Here is a 22,338-nt window from a genome sequence, read left to right on the forward strand (position 1 = left end):
GTGAAGCAGGCTGACCTGTTCAGCCTCTTAGTCACAGCCTTGACTGATCTAGAGGAACACTTGTGAAGAGAGCAAACATGAAGGAAGGAAAATTTTTTGGAACTTAGCATATCTTAAGAAAGACGGAGTGAAGGTTTATGATTTGCATTTATCTTCTTTCATCTTTTTTGTTGCTCTATCAGATTTTGTGTTTTCAACATGTAACACCCAACAGCAATAACTTGCATTCAGACAAGCACCTCTACTGAGGTGAAACAACTCCTGACGCTTCACAGGAGTATTATCAAACAGAAATTCACATCAAGTCACGTCAGGAGATCATTGGACAGGAGACTAAAAGCTTGGTTAGAGTGCTGTGTTTAATGGAGGAAAGGGAGCTGGAGAGGCAGGCAGCTCTACAGATGGAATTCAAGAGCCTGGCACCTTATGACAACTAAGGGCATGTCAGCCAATGATGGAGTGATTAAAATCGAGGATGCACAAGAGACTAGAATTGGGAAGAACACTGATTTGTCCTATGATTGTAGGATTGGAGGAGATTGTGGAAATGAGGACGACAAGAGGGCAATGAAGGATTTGAACACATGTTTGAGAACTTTATAATGAAGGCATCCTGTACAGCAGCTGTTTGTTTTGCTGAGGCAGAGATTCTCATAGTGGTCAGCCTGCCACAAATGGAGTTTTCAGAACAGGTTGCCCACAGAAACAGTTGAATTTCCTTGTGATGTCCAGTCCTGGAATGCATCCTCTACTGTTGCAGCTGGAGTACTGCAGTAATACAATGAGGTGCACTTAAACAAATGTGTTGTAGGCAAATAGCCTGTTTAGTCAAATCAGGATCCCTGTACGAGACCTGTTCATAGGCCTTTCATTGACTCCTTGTGTGTTTGTCTTGAGTCAGTTAAGGTTGGGATGCTGTTGAAGCCAGGTCTCAGCCAGTGTGTCCATATCGGATTGCACACCCGATTAAAATCACATCTTCCAGCCTTTATTACGATCTCAAGGGGTTTGGAGGAATTCTTGTTTATGCTATTCCCCTTTAGCCCCCTGACTCATGTGCCGTTTCCAACCAGGCAGGAATTTTTTTAAAATTCCTCCTAGGGAAACCCCAGTCATTTTTTGTTTTGATTAATAGTTCAAATATTTTAATTGAACGAATACCATCAGGAGTACTGACTGCGATGGGTTAATGTCGCTGTTTGGTGGAACCGAATGAATGAGACACAGTTGCTGTTGAACTATCTCTGCGAGAATAATCGTATGGGAAGAATGATCACTTCAGTACGCGTTCCCCCATTTTCTGTAGCGGCTCCCTCTTCATGTTAACTTCAGTAACTTCTGGCTAGCATTCTGTGTTGATGACTGGAATGACTGGTGTTTTATGCTGAGAACGAAACCTCCATGTCAGTCCAGCTCCTGTGTGAAACCAGCCTGAATAAGCTCACTCCAGCCTGGCCTTGACAAAAATTTCCACTCAATAATCCAGTGTCTGCATCACTCAATAATTCCCACCGCTAATGTTTTAAATGTTCAATATTTTTACCAAATGCTCAAAAATCGAATACAAAAATACTTTTCCTCTGAAACTGATTTTTTTACTAAAAAGGGAGTCGCTTGGTGAAAATGCCCCTTTAAAACAAATCATTTAATTTTAAGTTTGGTTATGCTTTGAAGACAGAGAAACTCACTGATGCCTAAGTCCCAGGAGTTACTTGTTCTTCCTCGTTTCACATCCTACCCGTTTCATCATAAGACGCTAAGTGTTTGCCAGAGTATTAGGGTGAGGGCCCAATAGGATTAGGAGTCCGATATCTGCTCTGAGGTGGTGTGAGCGTTTGGGTGTCTCTTCCCCAGTGTTGTGTTCAGGACTTCAGGTTTACTCAAAATTTACTCAATGACCTTACTAAATGGTGGAGCAGAATTAAGGGAACAATTCCTGCTCCTGTTTCTTTGCCTTAGTGACTCACATGACCCATTGAGGAACGTTGTTTAATTTACTGAGAGTTTTGGTCCTAATCTTGTTTTTTTTGTTAAGCCTTCGCTCACTCTCACTCTCTTTCTCTTTGTCTGTCTCTCTCTGTCACACACACACACCGTTCTAGGCGGCAGCCAGACACCAGTCCTCTTATTTGGTGGAGGTTCACATTAATCAGTTTTTGCAGGTGGGTGGTGACCCACAGTGGCTGGAGGGGCTCGACTGCATCCCTCAGAGACTGAGGAACCTTAATGAGATCAACAAGATCCTGGCACATAGGCCCTGGCTCATCACCAAGCAACACATTGAGGTGAGATTCATCCTTCTAAAGACTGTATATACAATCTGGGTTGACACTGAATTTGAGCCACTGTTCAACCATGTCCTGTATGTTTGGATTTCCCTGTGACATGATAGTTTTGACACATAGTGATGAACTTAAAAGGCAAGACAGTTTTATTTCTATTAAAACGAGTTCAGTAGCGTCTGTGCACTCCAGATCTAGTTTTGTTTGGATTTCATAGAATCATTCAACATAGGAGGCCATTCAACCCATTGTGCCTGTGCTAATTCTTTGAAAGAATCATAGTCATACAGTTCCGAAGAGACCTTTCGGCCCATCGAGTCTGTGCCAACAGAATGACACTAAATCTACATTCATCCCACTTTCCAGAACTTGGCCTTGAATGTTTCTACATTTCAAGAGCTCATCCGCATACTTTATAAAGGTTGTGAGGTTACCCACCTCTACAACCCTCCCAGGCAGTGGATTCCAGACTCCCACCACTCTCTGAGTAAAAATATTTTCAACAGGTTTATTTAACCTGGACTTTAACCTGGTGTTATAAGACTTCTTACTGTGTTTACCCCAGTCCAACGCGGGCATCTCCACATCATGAAAATATTTCCCTCAGTTCCCTTCCAAACCTCCCGCCTGTCATTTTAAAATTGTGCTTCTTTATTATTGACCCTTCAACTAATGGGAATGATGGCTTCCTATCCACCTTGTCCATACTTCTCTAAATCTTATACACCTCAATCAAATCCCTCCTCAGTCTTCTCTGCTGTAAGTAAAACAACCTGAGCCTATCCAGCCACTTTTCATATGCAACATCTTGGTGAATCTTCTATGCACCCTCTCCACTGTAATCATATCCTTCCTATAACAAGGTGACCAGAACTGTGCACAGTACTCCAGCTGTGGCCCAACCAAACTTTTGTACAGCTCCAACGTAACCTCTCTGTCTTATGCTCTATGCCACGACTGATAGACAAGTGTCCAGTATGTCTTCTTAACTACCCTATTAATCTGTCCACCACAAACAGTAAGGAACTTGGCACGGATCCCTGTTGCACACCACTGGACACTAGCCTCTAGTCCCACATAGAGCCTTCCACCAGCACCTTCTGTCTCTAGCCACTAAACCAGTTTTGGATACAATTTGCCAAGTTACCATGAATCCCATGTGCTTTTACCTTTCTTTATCAGTCTCCCATGGGGGACCTTGTCAAAGATATTGTTGAAATCTATATAAACAACATCACCTGCACTACCTTCATCTGCACAGCCACTCAAAACATCGTCAGTCTTGTTAGGCAAGACTCCCTGTGACAAAGCTGTACTGACTATCCCTGATCAAACCTTGCCTCACCAAGAGCTATCTAATTAAACCCACTCACCTGCTCTTTCCTATGACTCTGCATTTTTTCTTTTCACATTGTTTCTTGAAAATTATTATTTAACCTGCTTCCACCATACTAACAAATAGTGTATTCCAGAGCAGAACAACTTGTTCCATAAGAACAGAAATCCTACTTCCCTGGTTCTTTTCCCAGTTACCTTTTAAACCTCTAACTTCTGGTTCACGAAACACAAATAGCGGAAACAGTTCCTCCTTATTTACTCTATCAAACCCCTTTCTTAATTTGTAGTGTGCACTAGCCACACATTTCTCCATTGGGTAAACCTGATGAAAATTGGATATCTCTTACTCTTTGGGGTCATCTCAGAATAATGCTATTTGAGGCCTGAGAGTATCTCTCTAGGGTGTGGGGGGGAAAGAATCTAGAAAAATTAAGCAATGAATTAAATAAAGCGGGGAAATCAATCAAATCAAAATAACATTTTTCACAATCTTCTTAAACCTTATCATTTTCTGTCTATCTAGAACTTGCTGAAAATTGGAGAGCACTGTTGGTCACTGGCAGAACTGGTACATGGGGTTGTGCTGCTGGCGCATTACCACTCGCTGGCGAGTTTTGTTTTTGGTTGTGGGATTAGTGCTGAGGGAGGACACGAGGGTGGCCACGTCTTGAGGCCATCGTCGATTAACAACCAGTGCTCCGGCGACACGACGAATGGGAATGGCAATATCCCGGACCCCTCACTGGCACATCGCAGGCGAAGGGTAAGCAAGTACCTTTGTTTGTGAGAGGCTAGGGGTGGGAGGGCTGGACAGAGAGCTAGTGCAGCAGAACCCTGGCTAACTTTACACAGGAAGATTCATGGATGAGTACTGAATTGCAGTTATAACCCTTTATAGCAGGGAACCATTTTCCGCCCTTGCTTTATTGGGATGGATTTTGATTAAGTTATATTATTTGTGTTGGGAGTGTCCTTAACAATAATATTGCACAGAACCATGTGGCTGCTTTGAACTTAAGTGGATCGGCCCACCTTTTTCCACAGATGGTTTACTAGCAGTGCAACTTCCCCACGATTGTCACAAGTGGATTTATATTCATTGTGCCCGGGTTTTCTCTAGGTGCTCCAGTTTTCTCTCTCAGTCCAAAGGACGTGCTGGTTACGTGCATTGGTCATATTACATTTTCCCTCAGTGTACCTGAACAGGTGCTGGAGTGTGGCGATTAGGGGATTTTCACTGTAACTTCATTGCAATGTTAATGTAAGCCTACTCATGACACTAATAAATAAACTTAAACTTAGTTCCACTGGTACTACATCGAAATGGCCATTGGTCGTGAAGGAACCCAGACAGTGAAGGCTGAACTTTATGTAGCCTACAAAAGGGGGATAGAGGGGTGGAAAAGGGTGAGTGATGGAATGTCTGTCACTTTTTCACTCCCATGTAGATGATGGAGAATGACCCTCCTGCCCAATAGCCAATTATACCAATTAAGTGGTCATTTAACACCCTCTTCCCACCACTGCTGGTGCGACAGGCCATTTGGGATGGGATTCCCAGTGGTAGCTGGGAACACTGGGAAATTCTGGCCTGAATGTCTTAACCTTGTTGAATAAAGAGGGGTGTAAGTCAGGTAGGTGTACATCAAGTGCAGTGAGAACCTATGAAAGACCAAGGCTAATAAAAACAGAACATAAATACTCATAGCAGCATCTGTGGAGAGAGTTAACTTTTCAAGTCATTGACCATTACCAGTGCTGAAGGATTATATTTTCATCTCTTCAGTCAGTGGATTATTCCAGCGATTCCGAATGTTTGGCAGACAGGATGCAGAAATTCCAGGCAGAGAAAGAGAATGAAGAGGAGATGCTGCGGGAAGAAACATGGATTGGATTGGAGACAGAAAAAGACACAAGTCCACCAACAGTTACCAGGGGTAAGCAGGACTCCCTGTGACTGGCTTTTTATTTATATAATTATTCTATTTCAAACTATCTCTTCCATTCCCTCTGTCTTGTATTTTACCTTGCCAGTAGTTAGTTTCCTTTCTCTGGAATATGTCTACCTTCTGTGAAGTTGAGGCTGTTCTCCTTAATATCATGTGCGTGTTCTACATATTTACAGCTAATGTGAAACAATCAGGAGTGAGAGGGAATAGTGTCGTGAAGCTCCACACTACTGCCCCATAAAATGGTAGTCATGATGTGGAGATGCCGGCGTTGGACTGGGGTAAACACAGTAAGAAGTCTCACAACACCAGGTTTGTGGCTTTTGCTACCAGATAAACCTGTTGGACTTCAACCTGGTGTTGTGAGACTTCTTACCATAAAATGGTGGCATCTACATTTGCACTCTGACTGGGCTCCACACCTCAGCCTTACTGTTCTCAGGGGATCAAAGAGGAGAAATCTGGGGGAGAGTCATTGCTAGGTCACTTCATCAGGTCATGTTAGCAGGCAATACAAGAGCAGTGCAGGCAGAAAGCCTTGGAACAGGTCATCCTATTAATTACTCACAAAATTGGTCTGACCAGATCAGGAAAAATTGGGAACAAAAACTAGCAACCTCGCACAAAGAACCAAACTAGAATAGGAGGGAGTAATTGTTGCTATTTTTTATACCTTCCAATCTCCTGTCACTTGATATCTTACACTTTGATTCTACAGCTCTGGAAGATAAACCTGTTACACTACCTGACTTGTCCTGTTACGTGGAAGACCCTGAGTTTGGTTACCCTGAGTTTGCCAGAAGAAGTGGAGAGCAGCTGCCTGTTTTCCGAGCTCAGGTATTTTTCAGCATTTTCTGTTTTTGTTGGCCAAAATACAGTTGGTCCCTCCATCCAAATCATCAGTATAGATTGTTAACAGATGAGGCCACAGTACTGATCCCTGTGCTGCTCCACTAGTTACAGTTTGCCAACTTGAAAATGACCCATTTGTTCCCTACTCTGTTTCCGATTAGTTGGCCAATCCTCTAGCTATGTTAATATATCAACTCCATCACCACAAGCTCTTACTTTGTGTAGCTAACTTTCATGGAGCCTCAGTTTCAAGCTTGATATTAAGGTTGGCTTAAACCGTGGGTGCAGGTGACCTAATTTGATAATGTTAACAAAAGGAAGAACCTGTGTTCGAGTCTTGAGTTTATGCAACTTAAATTCAGAAGTTGATATATGAACTGATGAGGATAATGAGCGAAGAAGCTATTATTTCAACATAGGACTCAACAGGGGTGAGTGCAAAAAGGCCACAAAGATCAGTGATCGTATGAAATTATAGTAGTGATTCAATACAGAGGATTGATTAGTATGACAATGTTGCATATTTAAAGATCTGAAAATTAAAATGACCAATCTCCTTCCTTTCTTTGCCTCTCTCCCCTCCATTCCTGTTTTTCTATTGGTCCCGGTTAAATGTTAAAAGACTGCTTTTATTTGGTGTTTCCCCTACAGGACTATTCTTGGGAAGACCATGGGTTCTCACTGGTGAACCGGCTGTATTCTGACATTGGCCACCTCCTGGATGAGAAGTTTCGCACTGTGTACAGCCTGAAGAATGGCACCATGGCCAAACAGCGGGGCTGTGACTTCTCAGCACTCAAGAGGGGCATTTGGAACTACATACACTGCATGTTTGGTATTAGGTAACTTTAACTGTCGTTCCTATAACACCATTTTCAATAAAAATGTGTAGGTTTCTCAGAAAAGTTTTAAAACTCTCCTGAGGGAGAGAAGATAATAGCTCCATATTGTGAAGGTTGAAATGTGAACTAGGTCCTTTTCTTAGTATAACCACATAAAATCACTTATAATCTCTTTGTGGTTAAAGTAACTCATTTATGAAACAGGATATCCATGGCGGTACAAATATTTTTACTCTTGTCCTTCTCAAGATATGAACTCAATTCCCACAAATATGTGTCCCTTTTCTAGCAATCCATCCTACCAGCCATTCTGGGTGGGTAATCTTGAGCATCCACATAAGCAGTTCCAAGCAACGGTGACTGGATAATTACCTCCACTTCCCCAGCTCAGTATAGCATCCCTCCAGCTGCTGTGTTTGAGACCATCCTCAGAAACTAGAGAAAAGACTGAACCCAGAACCTTTGAGGCTAGGCTTGATGGCACATTGAGGAATGAATTTACCCCCATGCTATCATGCAGCTTGGAGAGTGTTGTCAGAGTTTAAAATTGACTGACTAAAAGGGTTGTGTCACAGAATGGTAATGGGAGAAAAGAAGTTATACAATCCGTTGTGTCCATTCTAACTTCCTGAAGGAGCAATTCATGAAGTGTCACTGTCTCCTCACATACTTTTCAGATAATAATCCAGCTCACTGCTGAAAGCTATAATTAAACCTGTCTCCACCACACTCTTAGGCAGTGCACTCCAGACCCTAAATCACTGTACAAACCTAGTATTTCCTCATATCCCCATTGCTTCTTTTGCTGCTTACTGTAAATCTATGCCCTCTGGTTTTTGATCCTTCCAACAATGGGACCAACTTTTCCCTATCCACACTGATCTTTTACAATTTTGAATATTTCTCTCTTCAGGGACCATGCCCCAAGAGAGGGCTTAGTGACCTAGGACTTCCATATGTTGGCCCATGGTTATGCTGGGCAAGGGATTGCAATGGTTTGCCATTGCCTTCTGCAGGAGGCTGACCACAATTCTCCTGATCTCACCATATACCACAGGGGTATGTTAGAAGAATTTAGAAATTGATACCCAACTTGTTTGGCCACCTTTATGAATGCATCTTCGACATCAAGTCCTGGAGAGGGTCTTGAACCTGGAGCGCTGGTTCAGAGGCAGGGATACCACCTCAAGACCTCCTGTGATTTTGAATTCCTCTATCAAATCTACATAATATAGCAGAAAAAAAATTGTCAGAAATAGTCAGTATAAATCCATTTATGCAAATACACAGGAGATTATTGAGCATAATCACCAAAAAGGTTTCCTTTTCCAATTGACAGGTACGATGACTATGATTATGGTGATGTGAATCTTTTCTTGGAGAGGAATCTGAAGGTTTACTTGAAGACTGTGACTTGCTACCCAGAAAAAACAAAGCCTCAGATGTTTGAGAGATACTGGAGGCAGTTTAAATATTCAGAAAAGGTGAGTGTTAATCCAGAAAGCACCAGGTAACAAATACCAAACTGAGCCTTATGAGACATAACAAAATAATTGGTCCTCTTAAGTCATTGGTAATGCCTTATTAAAGCCAACAGCTATAGGTATTGCTTCACTGAATCACACCTGATGAAGGAGCAGCACTCCTCCGAAAGCTCGTGATTCCAAATAAATCTGTTGGACCTTAATCTGGTGTTGTGAGAAGTCTTGCTGTGCCCACCCCAATCTAACATTGGCATCTCCACATTAAATCAGATTAACACGGTATGTCTATACTGTGTTGCATGTGAGCATACAACATGTGTTCTCACATGGACTACTCATTTGGTGTGCATGATTCCACTGGGGTGCACACATGTAAACATTTTCAAAATTTATTCTCAGGATGTGGGTTTCATTGGCAGGGTTGCATTCATTGCCCATTCATTGTTGCCCTCAGGTGGTGGTGCTAGACCTTTATTGATCTGAATACTGGGCGTAGTTTGATATAATTGAGTGACTTGCTGGACCATTTCAAAACCGTGGAACCGTGGTGCACAAAGGATGTGTTGAACCTAGTCAGGAAGAAAAGGAAGGTGTACAAGAGGTTCAGGGAATTAGGAGATGTTAAAGATCTTGAGGAGTATAAGGACTGTAGGAGGGAACTTAAAAGGGAAATTAGGAGAGCCAGAAGGGGTCATGAGAAGACCTTGGCGAGTAAGATTAAGGAGAATCCCAAGGCCTTCTATAAATATGTGAAAGGTAAAAGGATAAGAAGAGAAGGGATAGGACCGATAAAAGGTGAGGGGGGAAAGGTTTGTGTGGAACCAGAAGAAATGGCGGAGGTGCTTAACGAGTACTTCGCCTCAGTATTCACGGTGGAAGCCGATCTGGGAGATTTTGTTATGGATTTGCAGCAGATGGAAAGGATTGAGTACGTGAATATTAAGGAGGAGGATGTGTTGGAACTTTTGAATTCTATCAAGGTAGATAAGTCGCCGGGACCAGATGGGATGTACCCCAGGATACTGTGGGAGGCGAGGGAAGAGATTGCAGAGCCCCTGGCGATGATCTTTGCGTCGTCAATGGAGACGGGAGAGGTTCCAGAGGATTGGAGGATTGCGGATGTAGTTCCTATTTTTAAGAAAGGGAACAGAGATAGCCCGGGAAATTACCGACCGGTGAGTCTGACCTCAGTGGTTGGTAAGCTGATGGAGAGGCTTCTGAGGGACAAGATTTACGAACATTTGGAGAGGTTTGACATGATCAGGAATAGTCAGCATGGATTTGTCAAGGGCAGGTCGTGCCTTACAAGCCTAGTTGAGTTCTTCGATAATGTGACTGAACACATTGACGAAGGAAGTGCCGTGGACGTAGTGTACATGGACTTCAGCAAGGCGTTTGATAAGGTCCCCCATGCAAGACTTCTTGAGAAGGTGAGAGGGCATGGGATCCAAGGGCCTTTGGCCTTGTGGATCCAGAACTGGCTTGCCTGCAGAAGGCAGAGAGTGGTTGTGGATGGGGCTTTTTCTGAATGGAGGTCAGTCACCAGCGGAGTGCCTCAAGGATCTGTTCTGGGACCCTTGTTGTTTGTCATTTTCATAAATGACCTGGATGAGGAAGTGGAGGGATGGGTAAGTAAGTTCGCTGATGACACGAAGGTCGGTGGTGTTGTGGATGATCTGGAAGGATGGCAAAAGTTGCAGCAGGACATAGATAGGATGCAGGACTGGGCGGAGAAGTGGCAGATGGACTTCAACGCGGATAAATGTGTTGTCGTCCATTTTGGCAGAACCAACGGGATGAACGAGTACACTATTAAGGGCAGAAGTCTGAGTAGTGTTGAGGAGCAGAAGGATCTTGGGGTCCGGGTCCACAGGACTCTTAAATCGGCCTCGCAGGTGGAGGAGGTGGTCAAGAAGGCGTATGGTGTACTGGCCTTCATTAATCGAGGGATTGAGTTTAGGAGTCGGGAGGTAATGCTGGAACTTTATAAGACCCTTGTCAGGCCTCATTTGGAGTATTGTGCGCAGTTCTGGTCGCCTCACTATAGGAAAGATGTAGAAGCTATTGAAAGGGTGCAGAGGAGATTTACAAGGATGTTGCCTGGACTGGGAGGCATGCCTTATGAAGTTAGGTTGAGGGAGCTGGGACTCTTTTCCCTGGAGAGACGAAGGTTGAGAGGCGACCTGATAGAAGTTTACAAAATGTTGAGAGGAATAGATAGGGTGGACTCTCAGAGGCCATTTCCCCGGTTTGAAATGGTCGCTACGAGAGGACACAGATTTAAGGTGCGGGGAGGGAGGTTCAGAAGTGATGTTAGGGGTAAGTTTTTCACTCAGAGGGTGGTGAGTGAATGGAATCGGCTGCCGTCAGTGGTGGTGGAGGCGAACTCGCTGGGGTCTTTTAAAAGACTTCTGGATGAGTATATGGGGTTTAATGAGATTGAGGGTTATAGATAGGTCTGTAGGTTGGTAGGTGATGTGGTCGGCGCAACTTGTGGGCCGAAGGGCCTGTTTGTGCTGTAGTGTTCTATGTTCTATGTTCTATGTTCTAAAAGGCAACTAAGAGTCAGCCGACAGTTCAGAAAATCCAAAAGCTTCATGGTCACATCTATTGATACCAGCTTTTTACTTCCAGATTTTCTTCTCAATTCAAACATTCAGATGACCTTGCTGGGAGTTAAAGTCACACTTGACTGGAGTATTAATCCAGACCTCTAGATTTCTAGTCCTGTAACATAGCCATAACCAGCTCTATGTAATATTGCCTGTGTATGTATCTGCGCAACATATAAAGATTCAGATTACATCAAATTTACAGCTAAGAAACAGGCTATTTAGCTCAACTAGTCTCAACCATTAATAATAAGTGCCATATGACCCTCCTTGTGGTGGCATGCTCTTTGGATTTAAAAAAAGTTTCTCCCGAATTCCCTATTAAATATGACTTGCTATCTTGAATGTATGGCCCTGAATTTTGATTTTGTCCACAAGTGGAAAATTTCCTCAAAACCTTCAAATCCTTTCAGTATTACAAAAATCTTGATCAGGTCAGTCTTCAGCTTTATGGGAAAAGAGTCCCAGCCTATTAGTGTTTCTGATAGCAAATGTAAATTGTAAACTGAATTGGAGATGTGACGAACATTGATCCCAGTGCTAATCCCTGTGTGTTCCAAGTGGTGGATGAAATTGTTTTGGTTGCCATCGCCTTCATACACACAGGATGACAGGGGTCACATGACAGTGGCAAACCACATCGCACAAAGGCACTTCTCCAAACATCCCTCTTTTCATGAAAAAAGATAAACAATGTGTGCATACTATCATTTCCAGTTGCATGTCAGGCACAGACATGGTCCACAATGAGCATCATGCTTGTACACAAAACTGATCATTCTGGTGTGTTCTGCTTTATAAAATAAGTTTATTAGTGTCACAAGTAGGCCGACATTAACATTGCAATGCAGTTACTGTGAAAATCCCCTAGTTGCGACACTCCAGCGCCTGTTCGGGTACATTGAGGAAAAATTTAGCATGGCCAATTCACGTAAGCCAGTGCGTCTTTTGAATTTTGGGAGGAAACCGGAGTGCTCAGAGGAAACCCATGCAGACATGGGGACAACATGCAAACTCCGCACGGACAGTGACCCAAGCTGGGGATCAAACCCAGGTTGCTGGCACTGTGAGGTAGCAGTGCTAACCACCGTGCCACCACTTGTCAGTTGCTACGTGTGCATTACACACACAATCTTTAAAGCATTCTGGTCTTTTAGATTATTGGCTCATTGTATGATGTCCACACATTCCTGGGGTGTTGTTACCTCTCGAAGGAGTCTCGCTACTTTGATGAATTGTGTTGCTGATCCATTGCCTTTGTGGAGGAATAATTGACCTCTGAGAATGATGGTAATTTGATGCCTTTTGCGGTTGGTGAACTCCTCATCAGCTGTTAAGGAGTGGCTTCTCCTATTGTTCGTACATGTTGACTGTTATGACGATATATCTGGTTGTTCATTCTCACCATGTGCAACCAAGGCGATAACTTCTCCACGCAGGTCCCAAGTTGCCAAGTGGGCTGACTTTTGTGAAGAAGGTTGAATATTTGCACTCTGATCAGCTCTGAGTCTGGTCATGGTTTGGCAGCTTTACAAAGTGAAATTTGGCTTTGTCACTTCACTTTAATTTTGGCACTTATTTCTATTAGGACTTCTGTCTTCAATAGTATTTGAGCCATTGGAAGAATGGTTTGGGTCAGCATGTCATTAATCACTGAACTGGACTGCTTTCCACACCTTCAGTAGATGTGTTTCTCCACTCTAGAATTGCTTTGTACACATCTGTACTGGATTTACTCTTGTTTTTCAATGATTCCTTCTCAATCATTTACAAACGCCTGAATTCTTTACTCATGAAGTGAGGGCCATTATCCCTCGTCACAATTTCAGGAATACCATAATGACTGAAGTGTCTTTTTAAGGCTTTCTGCTATTTTGCTGGTCTAACTCAGCTCTCAACTCTGTGATCTAAGTTAATCAGTTCCAAAGAGAGTGAAGTGGTCTGTCCATGGTCTGTCTATGATGTCAGGAATGGCTTTTTAGTTTGCTTAGCTTATTTTCATCACAAGCACTACACTGGCTGATGTGATCCCTGATCTCATTGCTGATGTGATCCCTGATCTCACTGCTGATGTGATCCCTGATCTCACTGCTGATGTGATCCCTGATCTCACTGCTGATGTGATCCCTGATCTCACTGCTGATGTGATCCCTGATCTCACTGCTGATGTGATCCCTGATCTCACTGCTGATGTGATCCCTGATCTCACTGCTGATGTGATCCCTGATCTCACTGCTGATGTGATCCCTGATCTCACTGCTGATGTGATCCCTGATCTCACTGCTGATGTGATCCCTGATCTCACTGCTGATGTGATCCCTGATCTCACTGCTGATGTGATCCCTGATCTCACTGCTGATGTGATCCCTGATCTCACTGCTGATGTGATCCCTGATCTCACTGCTGATGTGATCCCTGATCTCACTGCTGATGTGATCCCTGATCTCACTGCTGATGTGATCCCTGATCTCACTGCTGATGTGATCCCTGATCTCACTGCTGATGTGATCCCTGATCTCACTGCTGATGTGATCCCTGATCTCACTGCTGATGTGATCCCTGATCTCACTGCTGATGTGATCCCTGATCTCACTGCTGATGTGATCCCTGATCTCACTGCTGATGTGATCCCTGATCTCACTGCTGATGTGATCCCTGATCTCACTGCTGATGTGATCCCTGATCTCACTGCTGATGTGATCCCTGATCTCACTGCTGATGTGATCCCTGATCTCACTGCTGATGTGATCCCTGATCTCACTGCTGATGTGATCCCTGATCTCACTGCTGATGTGATCCCTGATCTCACTGCTGATGTGATCCCTGATCTCACTGCTGATGTTTGGCCAGTGGAGAAAACTTCTCTTGCCTTCTACAGACTAGACTGCATTTCTTGATGGTTTGCGTGGATGTACTTAAGCATCTCTTTTCTGATCCCCTTGGGGATGATGACTCTAGTTCCTTTGTACAGGTTGCCCAATACTCTTTTGTGGCAATAGGTATCTCCTTGATGGTTTCAAGGCATCCTGTTATCACAACTTGCTGCAGCACTTGGAGTGGTTTGAAAAAGGTGCCTTGAAGTGGCTTGTGGTCAGATTCTACCATCACTTTGTCTCCGAAACAACAGGTACTGACACGGAAAGACAAAAGCCAGGCTCTCTTTCTCAATTTATACATGGTGTTACTCAATTTGTGTTAATGCTCTGATGGCAGATGCAACTGGTTTCCCTTGCTGCATGAGGGTTGTTCCAAGTCCTTTCTCCCTCTGGCAGAATGACCTCTTCATTAACACTGTAGTACCTCAGCACTGGTGTTGGTGTCACCAGTTGTTTGATGCGAATAAAAGCTGCCTTATGCTCTGGTGCCCCATAACCACTGGGCTGTCTTTGCAGTGAGCTTAAGGGGAGGTTCACACTCTGGCAAATTGGACGAGAACTTTGCTACGTATTTTACAAATCCAAGAAATTGTTGCACCTCCTTCACATCTGTTGGTTGCCGCATCTCTGCTAAAGCTCTCACCTTCTCGGGATAAGAGAGCCCTCCTTTGCTGTCAATACATGGCCTATGTACTTGACTTAATTCATGTTCAGTTGCATTGTTTTTCTTGGTCAGCTTTAGGCAAGCTCTCTCTAGCAGTCTTGCTAAATTCTGATCATGGTCTCTCATGGCTTCTACCATCATATCTCCACATTCATAGATCAGCAGACCATTCACGGTCACTTCTACTCCTGGGAGATCATTGACTGTCTGGTGCTGTCTGTATTGATACGTGCCTGGAGCAGTAGAAATGCCAAACAGCACACGCAACCATCTGGACCTCTCAAATGACATCCAGAACGTATTCGAAAAACTGCTGCTTTCATCCGACACAATTTGCCATCTAGGATGGCAAAGACCTTTGCCTTGCCAAGCTGCAGCAATATTTTTTCAATGGTTGGCATGGGATAGTGAGATCTCTTCAAAGTTTTGAAGTCCTTTGGACCTGTGCAAGTTCTCAGCTTTCCAGGTTTTTTTCACGGCTACCATGCCGCAATCTGTAGGTATTGTCACTTTTTTTGATTACTCTGATCTTTTCTTTTGGGCTGGACTTGAGGGCAGTTGGAACTCTCTTCAGAACATGCAGAGTTAGTCCCATTCTCATGTCCTTCAAATGATAGTCACCAGGAAGATATCCAAGACTTGTAAAAAGCTTTAATTTCTCAGGATTTATTCAGCAGTCAAAAGAGACACGGCAAACCCCTTCAGATACATGGAGGGTTACTGGTCCAAACTTCTGACTTGTTTCAGTTGAGTAGATTTTGCTAAGTGTCTGGCATTCGGAGCTGCAATTCTTCTTTCTTCTCATTGCATTGGACTGTCAGCTTACCCTCTTGGAGTGAGCATTGTCCCACCATATAGCTTCAGCTTTTACCTTTGACAATGGTTTCATTTTCAGGTCACCATCTCGAGCAACTTTGCTCAGGTCTGCAAAGCTCATGATGTTAAACGTAGCACCAGTGACTATCTGGCACTTCGCATTAATTTGATGCCCTCCTTCTGCAGTCATCACTCGAATAGTCTCAAATCATGTTTCCCTTTAGATTTGAGGGTGCTAATCTGCTCTAGAATGTAGAGTGATTTGTCAAGATCATGGTCCAACATCTTTCCAGCAATCATCTTTGCGGGCTTGCTTTTCTATCCAACAAGACAAATTTTGTGTGCAAAATAATTCATCTTCTCCCATCTGGACATGTTTCCATTTCCTCCACAATATTTAAGATTTCTTTAAATAGTTCTTGCTTTTCTCCATTGTCTTGTGCTTGGAAGGCCTGAACTGACTAGTCAGCAGAGGGCAAAGCGTCGTCAGTTCTTGCATCAATATTCTTCAGCTGATGATTGACCACTTCAGCACATGCCAATAGTTTTTCTGAGAGTAAGTTTCTCTTCTTGCAGACAGACATGCTCTCGCAGCAGGATCTCTTGTTCCTAAGATAATCCTTTGTTGCCCAAACTCTCAAGATTCAGCTAGACGGTGTCAGTGCAGTCACATACTGATCAGTATTCTCCTCCTGTTCCTGAGCTTTGGTGTGGCTGTCATGTAGCATTCAAAGGTAACATAAATAGGGGTCTCAGAATGGATCTTCAAGGTCTCCGAAATTTCACAAGGCTGGCTTTTCTGCTCCTCACTGAGGTCTAAGGTATAATACAGCTTGTACCATTCTTTCCCAGCACTGATAACAGAGGTGCTACCTCTATTTGTTTAGGTTTCTTGTTCAAATCTGTGGCCATTTCACAGCTCTGCCATTGAGACTGGAAGAATTTCTCATTTGTTTTCAGTGCTTTTGTCTTTGGTGGGAGACAATATTAGAATTTTCAAAACCTCCTTACTCACCCAGCAGTCAGTGTCCTGCACAAAGGTACAGGTGGAAGTTTTAATGATTCTCGGTTGGTTCTTGACCAGCTATCAAAATCCACTTGATTTCAACTGCACAATCCTGACACCAGTGTTTCAAGCGATGGATGAAATGGCGTTGTCTCTCAAATTTTTATTCCCAGAGGATGATGCAAGAGCTCACGTGACTCTGGCAAGCCATAGGGCATAAAGACACTCTTCAAAACACTGTGGAAGAATACATCCCACATTTTGTAGTCTGTATTAATTATTAGATGTTACATTTTGCAATGAGTTTAATGGCCAGCTAATGTACAAGTCTAGCAAGTTCTTAAAAATTATGCCAAACTAAGCATGAGACACTGTTAGAATGAAGTTCTGGAGCAAAGGTTTCCAAAATGGGTTCCATGGAACCTGGACTCCTCCAGACCTCCACAGTAACTCCTGCCCTTTCACATTTTAAAAGTCGCCTTCCTTACACTTTGTCCAATCAGAAGCAGTTCTTTGACTTTGGCTGATGATTGGTGCACCAGTCAGCCTATTAGCACTCAATGAACTGAGAAGCCTGGCTCTGATTGGATGAGTTTACTTTCCATGCTGTGAACCTCTATGACTCTAAGTCAGGTAACTGAGACTCCAGGGTCAGCCAAGAGAGAGAGCCAAGGCTGGGTGGGGCCCCCAGAGGATCGAGTGGGGAGTGGGCACGAGGACCCTGGAGAAGTGGGAGGGGATGTGGTGTTAAACACACGTGAAAATGACACAATAATACAACTTGGGCATATTTGTTGAAAAACAAAACTTTTTATTACAGTAAATATACATGTTATAGGCATTTAAATCTGCTTTTGTATGTTTGTACGTAGTAAGCAATAATTTTTTTGTGCTTTGGTTTTTCGATCTGCAAGTCACGGCACATCTCTTAATCCTCTGAATTTATTAGCTAATTGCAGATGGCATTTTGCACACACCATTCCTTGTTGGTGTGTTCTGGCACAATAAATACATACGCAGCAACAACAAATAATTAAAAACAGCAAACTGTGGGAATGTTCAATACCAGCAAGGGGAAACAGGTTTGTGGTTTGTATTGGGGATGAGACTGGCGAACATAGAATCATAGAAATAAAAACCTTACAGTGCAGAAAGAGGCCATTTGGCCCATCGAGTCTGCACTGACCACAATCCCACCCAGGCCCTACCCCAAATCCACCCGCTAATCCCTCTAACCTACGTATCTCAGGACACCAAGGGGCAATTTTAGCATGGCCTATCAACCTAACCCACACATCTTTGGACAAGTCAGCAGAACCCTATACGTTCTATTGAGCAGTCATTTCTGAACAGCCTTTTCCTTTCAGCTGTTGACTACCTCCTCTACATTTCCAGCATTTTCACCTTTTATTTTGAGCTTCCTGAATGTGTGCCAGTGCATTTCAGCAACTAACCCCTTTTGATTGTCACTGTTTGCATATTAATGAAGAGAGAGGCCTTGTGCTGTATTTACACTTCTTTCTCTCTGTTGCTAGGTTCGTGTGAATCTGTTGATCCTGGAAGCTCGGATGCAGGCAGAGCTTCTCTATGCACTGCATGCAATAACCCACTATATGATCTCTTAAGAAGATCATAAAGAAGGATCTCCTCACCTGCGGGGGACTTTTTAAGAAAAAGGACTGAACATAAGCTTAAAAACTTGAACGTCTTCTTGGATGGAGGCATCGCAGGGCAGCTGGTACCATGTCGCAGTGTCTGCGGCAGTTAATGTGCAATTATTGACAGTGACACAATCGAGCATTGTGACTGTGTACAGAAGAGTGATGTAATTTCACAAAAGTGTTTCATGCCTCAACACCAAGTATTCACTTGAGGATTTTCAATCTCTCGACAAGTTTTCAGCAGTCAAAAAGGCTATCGCATCAGTGGTTTGCGTGACTACCATCAACGTACAGAATATTTTCAAGCCTTGATGTTGGGACAGATGAGCCCCCTTTTTTTTTGGAAAAGAAAGACTTATTTTTGCTATGAAAAGTAATAACAGATAATATGTTTGACACGTGTTGAGTCTGTTTCATATTGGAATGGCGTTTCCAAATCCTTGCCATATTACTTTTGGTTTTATGACTTATCCAAAGCCTTGTGTGTATGTGTGTGTGTGTGTGCGTGTGTGTGTGTGCGTGCGTGTGTGTGGGGTTTGGGGGGGGAGGGAGGGGGGTGATGGTGAAAGGGGAGAAGTTAACTGTGCCAATGAGCTGTGAATTTCGTAAATCTTGGGTGACTGAAGAAGGGAAGAGAGAGAGAGGAAGGTCAGAGAGCCAGTGGGACTCAAACATTTCTTGAGCTTGCCCAAGAAAAGGCACTAATGCATCATGTGAATTTTCTTCCCTACGCTAAGTCAGTGGTTTTAGAAGGACACACTCCCATAATGCGGTGTGCCAACTGAGCATGGTTGACTTGCCTACTCCTACTGAACATTCAGTGACGGGATCCTCGTTGTGTTGGCCAATATTAAAGTGGGTTCAGAAGCCAAATCTACACAGGCCAACATTGACAATTTAAGCTGTTGATTAGTCTGGTGGCCTCCAATCCTTTTGAGGCAGTTTTGGGCTTCCTTACCTGAAGTTCTCTCATACTATTTGCATGTGCAGTTAGTTGATTGACAGCACTGCATGTTTATGCTTTTCTAGTTGGCCGCGGATGTGGGGGAAAGGGATGGGAAGCATCTGTTAAGGTCTTGAGACAGGTTCTTGATTTTGGTATGAGAATGGAAGCTATTGGATTGGTCACCCTAACTTAACTGGAGTTGGATCACTGTTGAACTGTATTTTTTATTTAATTTTTTTTAACATTCTATCCAGTAACAGTGTTACATTACAGGAAGGAGAATGAAATGAGAAATTAAGAGTGTATATCACTAGTAATTGGCTTGTACAACGATTGCATCTGTAGTTGGTGCTCACTGTGCATGTAATGTGATCCTTGCCACTACAAGCAACAGCAGGACAACCATCATTTTCCATTTACTGTCAGACTGGTGAAACATGGGGATGCCAGGATCTGGGGGGGGGAAGTTGCCGCACAGTCAAACTGCAAATTGATGGTAGGCTCTGGATCGAGCCTGGTATCCCTGCTTGTTATCACCATAGAAACCAACCACGCCCCTCCCCAATTTATAAAAACAAAACACAAAAAAAATTGTTGGTGCTGGTCTTATCATTAGGTATAACCAGTTTAAAAATACTAAAAAAAAACACTTTTTTTTCTTCCTTTTTAGTGGTATAGATGTGACTGTAAAAAAAAAAGGAATATATTGTAAATGGACACCATTTTGGAACAAATGGACCTGTGGCTGATGATGTGAGGAACAAGACAGTCTTGCTGTGGTCACGATCTAGATCATCATCTTCATCGTGATTAGAATCCTTCTCATGGTGTGTTCTAATTGTGCAATATGTTTACGTGGGGGACTATGGTTTAGCAATTGACTCTCGTTCCAAAATGGAGCAGCATTCAGTCATCAATCTCACAAGCCTCGTGTGCTTTTCTGTTCTTTTTAAGGATTTGCTTAGGAATCCAAGAATAAGGAAAAGTTCGGAGCAATTGCAACATATCTGTCGCTGCTGTCATTGTCTTTGATGTAACCTGAAAATTTCAAAGCTCTGCAGTAGCATTTTATTTGCACCAAAATAAAAAGAAACTTTTTTTTAAAACTGTGAGGAAAAAAGCGGTCAGTTATGCATTTCTGTCTGCCTCTGCTGATTTTTGCGTGCGTAATTTAACTTCTGACCCTCTCCTCCACTCTACTGTACCCTCTTAGCCTCTATACTCTCTTACCGTCTTCGAACTGGTTTATTTGGTATCATGAGCTTTCGGAGCGCTGTTCCTTCATCAGGTGAGTCCATCCTGTAATCTGATGAAGGAGCAGTACTCTGAAAGCTCGTGACACCGAGTAAACCTGTTGGGAATTTAACCTGGTGTTTGTTGTGAGTCCAACGGCGGCATCTCCACATCAGGGACCTCTTTGAAAGCAAGGGATAGGGTTCCACAGCACCAGTAACCATCTAGCTCACATCATTGACTGTCTTTAGTGGGTGAGCCCAGATAAATAAGCACATTCTTAACTTCATCCCATTCAAGCAGATGCTTCATTAGGGATCGCTAAAAAGGTAATTAGGAGCAGGAAGCCTAACTGATACTTCACTAGTCGTCAGAAAGAGGATAAAGAAACTTGCGTTTTTGCAGCACCCTTCACAATCTCAGGTCACTATAGTTATAAAAGGAAACGCAACAACCAATTTGCAGATGGTAAGCTCCTATGAACAGCAATGGAATATTGACCTGGTGTCTGTTTTAGTTACATTAATTGGGGGATAAGTATTCAACAGGATAGCACATGTAACCCCTCTCGTTCGAAATAGTGCTATGGGATTCTTTGCCTTTCTCAGGGGAACGGAGATCCTGTTTACGTTTAACATCTCATCTGAAAGACTGGTCTGTATTAAGTTCATTTATTAACATTGCAAGTTGACTTACATTAACATTGCAATGAAGTTACTGTGAAAATCTCCTTAGACGCCACACTCTGGCGCCTGTTCAGGTACATTGACTATGCTAAGTTCTCCTTCAATGTACCTAACCAGTACATCTTTCAGACTGTGGGAGGAAACCGGAGCACCCAGAGGAAACTCACACGGACACTGGGAGAACATGCAGACTCCGCACAGACAGTTACCCAAGCCAGGAATATCTCATTTGTGTGCTTAAATCCTGAAGGAGACCTAAACCCTCAATCTAATTCAGCTGAAAATACTATCAACTGAGCCACAGCTGATCATAGAGTTATGGGCCAGAACTCTTACCACCTCGCCCACCCTGGAATCTGGGCAGGCGAGGTTCCCAGAACGGAAATCTCCATTGGCTTTGGGTGGGATTTTCTGATCCCACCCGAGCAAGGCTGTAAAATCCCATCCATGATATCTCTCAACCAAATGATTAAGGCCAAACAGTGCCAATATCAATAAGAGCAGGAAAAAAAATACGGAACATAACGGACTACTCCTGGCTCCTGAAATAATTACTCAAGGCCATTTGAAAGAGCTTTTTTAATATGTGTTTCATCCGTAGAAGGTACTTGTGTATCATCTCTTTTTGAAATCAACAGGAACACAAGCCCAGAATACATGGTGGGTTGTTTCCATTGTACTGAATCTAGAGTGGATTTAGTAACAATAGGGAATCACTCGCATCCACTTGCTGGGCTACCCAGGTCAGACACAAATACTATTGATGTGTGCTGCCTATTCCCAGACGGTTGTGTCACCTCTAACATAGAGATCATTGGGCAATTCAATGTTGTAGGTTTGCCTTTAATGATCTCCAGTCCCATAGCGCATACATGCTACACCAATGGATATTGTAGCACAATTTCCATGGGACATGGTGCATCTTTCTTTGTTCCCTGAACTCCCACTATTTCTGCCATTGTACAGTACACATTGCATGATTAAAATTTTTTTTTAAATTTTTATCATTTCTTTTATTATTTTCCTTTCCTGCGAGAGGATTTAGTCATCACTCCTTGACATGCAGTGGCATTGCCATTTCTGAATCCCCC

The 22,338-nt window shown here is 43.2% G+C and overlaps 1 protein-coding gene across 3 annotated transcripts in view; it reads left to right on the forward strand.

Moving 5' to 3' along the window:
• LOC145342375 (sestrin-3-like) overlaps positions 1–20,435 on the forward strand; it is a 60,032-nt gene extending 39,597 nt beyond the window's left edge. The window contains exons 4-11 of one of the 3 annotated variants that reach the window (XR_013886543.1): positions 2,103–2,285; positions 4,144–4,383; positions 5,407–5,557; positions 6,288–6,406; positions 7,073–7,263; positions 8,603–8,747; positions 18,257–18,755; positions 19,999–20,435. Coding sequence is in view for 2 of the 3 variants with exons in the window: in XM_080187907.1 (XP_080044033.1) it covers positions 2,103–2,285; positions 4,144–4,383; positions 5,407–5,557; positions 6,288–6,406; positions 7,073–7,263; positions 8,603–8,747; positions 18,257–18,346 (1,119 nt within the window). In the remaining variant the exon portion in view is untranslated. Of the gene's footprint in view, positions 1–2,102; positions 2,286–4,143; positions 4,384–5,406; positions 5,558–6,287; positions 6,407–7,072; positions 7,264–8,602; positions 8,748–18,256; positions 18,911–19,998 lie in introns of those variants that run through there. The other 2 variants (XM_080187907.1, XM_080187908.1) reach the window with 2 other exon arrangements.
• The last annotated feature ends 1,903 nt before the right edge of the window (positions 20,436–22,338 follow it).

This window comes from Carcharhinus amblyrhynchos, chromosome 4 (assembly GCF_965287045.1).
Source record: "Carcharhinus amblyrhynchos chromosome 4, sCarAmb.v2.hapA, whole genome shotgun sequence".
In the NCBI taxonomy this organism is placed as follows: Eukaryota; Metazoa; Chordata; class Chondrichthyes; order Carcharhiniformes; family Carcharhinidae; genus Carcharhinus; species Carcharhinus amblyrhynchos.